Source organism: Euprymna scolopes, chromosome 41 (assembly GCF_053919585.1).
Source record: "Euprymna scolopes isolate OS-2025 chromosome 41, ASM5391958v1, whole genome shotgun sequence".
NCBI lineage: Eukaryota > Metazoa > Mollusca > Cephalopoda > Sepiida > Sepiolidae > Euprymna > Euprymna scolopes.
Genome location: NC_136522.1, coordinates 49,376,460 through 49,378,565, shown reverse-complemented (window position 1 = coordinate 49,378,565; position 2,106 = coordinate 49,376,460). Strand labels below are relative to the sequence as shown.

At 36.3% G+C, this 2,106-nt stretch overlaps 1 protein-coding gene across 1 annotated transcript in view; it reads left to right on the top strand.

Moving 5' to 3' along the window:
* The first annotated feature begins 699 nt into the window (after window positions 1-699).
* LOC145266519 (galactosylceramide sulfotransferase-like) overlaps window positions 700-2,106 on the top strand; it is a 33,917-nt gene continuing 32,510 nt past the window's right edge. The window contains exon 1 of the mRNA XM_080122272.1: window positions 700-795. Coding sequence (XP_079978398.1) covers window positions 713-795 — 83 coding nt within the window. The 5' untranslated portion in view covers window positions 700-712. The remainder of the gene's footprint in view (window positions 796-2,106) is intronic.

Sequence of the window (2,106 nt, the reverse complement as noted above, 5' to 3'; positions counted from 1 at the left end):
GATGACTGACATGTTCCCGTTGACCACTGTACAGTCATTAACCCTTATCCTCGAGTGGCCTCCGGGCCTTGGTAAGTAGTGATTCCTTTGTTCATTCAACACCTTTCCTACTCTTTTTCATTAGTTTAATTCTTAAAATTTTTATTTATTTTTTTAAACTTGAAGCGTAGGGGGTTACTATTTGGGATCGTATCTAACAAGGAACTGTGGGGAGTGTAGCAACGAGATGCCTGTCCGCCTAACATTTAAACTTCAGCACGTTAATACAGTCAGGTAAACTAGAAACAGGGAGCGAATGCATAAGGTTAACAGTTCGAGGGAAGAAACCATTAGAGTAGAAGACTTTCCGGCATCAACTGACCTCAGCATTGATGGGATAGGATTTTACTACTCGATGGGCTAGTCAGGGGATTGTACGCCGAGGGGAGCACAAGTGATATGAGTTCATCAGAGCACATGTCATTATGGGTAAACGTCGTCATTGCCGACAGCATGTAAACGCAAGTATAGCTTTAACATATGATACCGTAAAATGGTTTGCTATGTCGATATCTGCCGCAGTGGGAAGGCAGGTAAATAAAGACAGCGTTTGTAAATTGTGTCATTTCTGGTCTTCCATACTTCGGCTCTCCAATTCGAACGGTTTTATTAACCTGCTGGAAAAGGTTATAACTCTCCCAACTTATTTTTCGCATTCAGTTGGCGGGTTGTTATGGCCGAGGTGAACACGTTTTTACGAGGAGGCCGCGAAAGCTGGAAACATTTTTACACCTTGCGCAGTTTAATGACTAAAAGGTAAGTGATTATTTATATATATATATATATATATATATGTATATATATATATATATATATATATATATATATATATATATATATATATATATATATATATATCCCACCCACTCACCTTTTATTTTGATGAGTAGACGATATCCGGAAATATATTATTTCTCGATGCGTTTATTTTTATTTGTAAATATCGAATAAATTGATATCGTCTCCGAAATGATCGAACATGAAAAAAATGGGTTTTGTTATATTTTCCCCCTATGTAAACTTGATAATTTCACAATTATTAACCCCTCACCTTTTCTATACATAGCTCTAGGTAACATCGCCAATTGAGCTTTTCATAACTGCAATACTCCTTGCTCGTATAGACCTTGTCTATAATACTATAATATATACATAAAGCACTTTGTCTGTGTATCTCTGTATGAGAGTTCGTTCCATATAGACCCCGAAACAACTAGGCTGTTTTTTTTTTTCACAAAAATGTACTTTATGTGTCTAGAGATGTGTTTTAAATAGGTTTTCTATTGGAATGCCTTCGATAAGTATCGAAAATCAATAATCGAATAAATCCGATTAAAGAAGGAACAGTCCGATTTTGACCAAAGTTAACACTCTTATACAGCCTAACATGATAAGTGCATTTGATAGGTTTATCAACACACAAGCAGAAGGGACCAGCCTGTAAAATCAGCAGTAGGTTCTTTGATATGACAGGGATGCGTTCGAAATGAATGTTTCTGTTTAGAGTATAACTGAACCATTGTACTTAATTTTACATTTTAAAGTTTAATTCAAGCTATCATATACGAATAATTTTATGAAATTAACGATAGGTTCTCTTCAGTGCAATGTAAACTACAACGTGTTGTGAACTAAGTCACTACAGGGAGGCAGGTAAAGCTTCCTCTCGGTGCACAATGGTGGGTCCCTGACTAGAGTAGGCAATCAATTTATTTGATGGGAAAAAATGGCGATTTCACCGATATCGATGACAATAAAAGTATTGGACATGTGGGACATCCGTCGATCCTCATTAACTCCCGGGCAACTTCGAGTCTCCCTGCTAGTGTGTGTGTGTATATATATATATATATATATATATATATATATATATATATATATATATATATGTATATATATATATATATATATATATGTCTATTTAAATAGACATTCCGACGAGTTATTTACGGGCGTCGATTCCACGATCGAGTGGGAGAACTGCCGACTGTCAACACGACTGTTCTAGGTTCAATCCTTGGCTTGGGAGAGATGCTAGTTAAGCGGCATTGATGAGTTGTGATACAA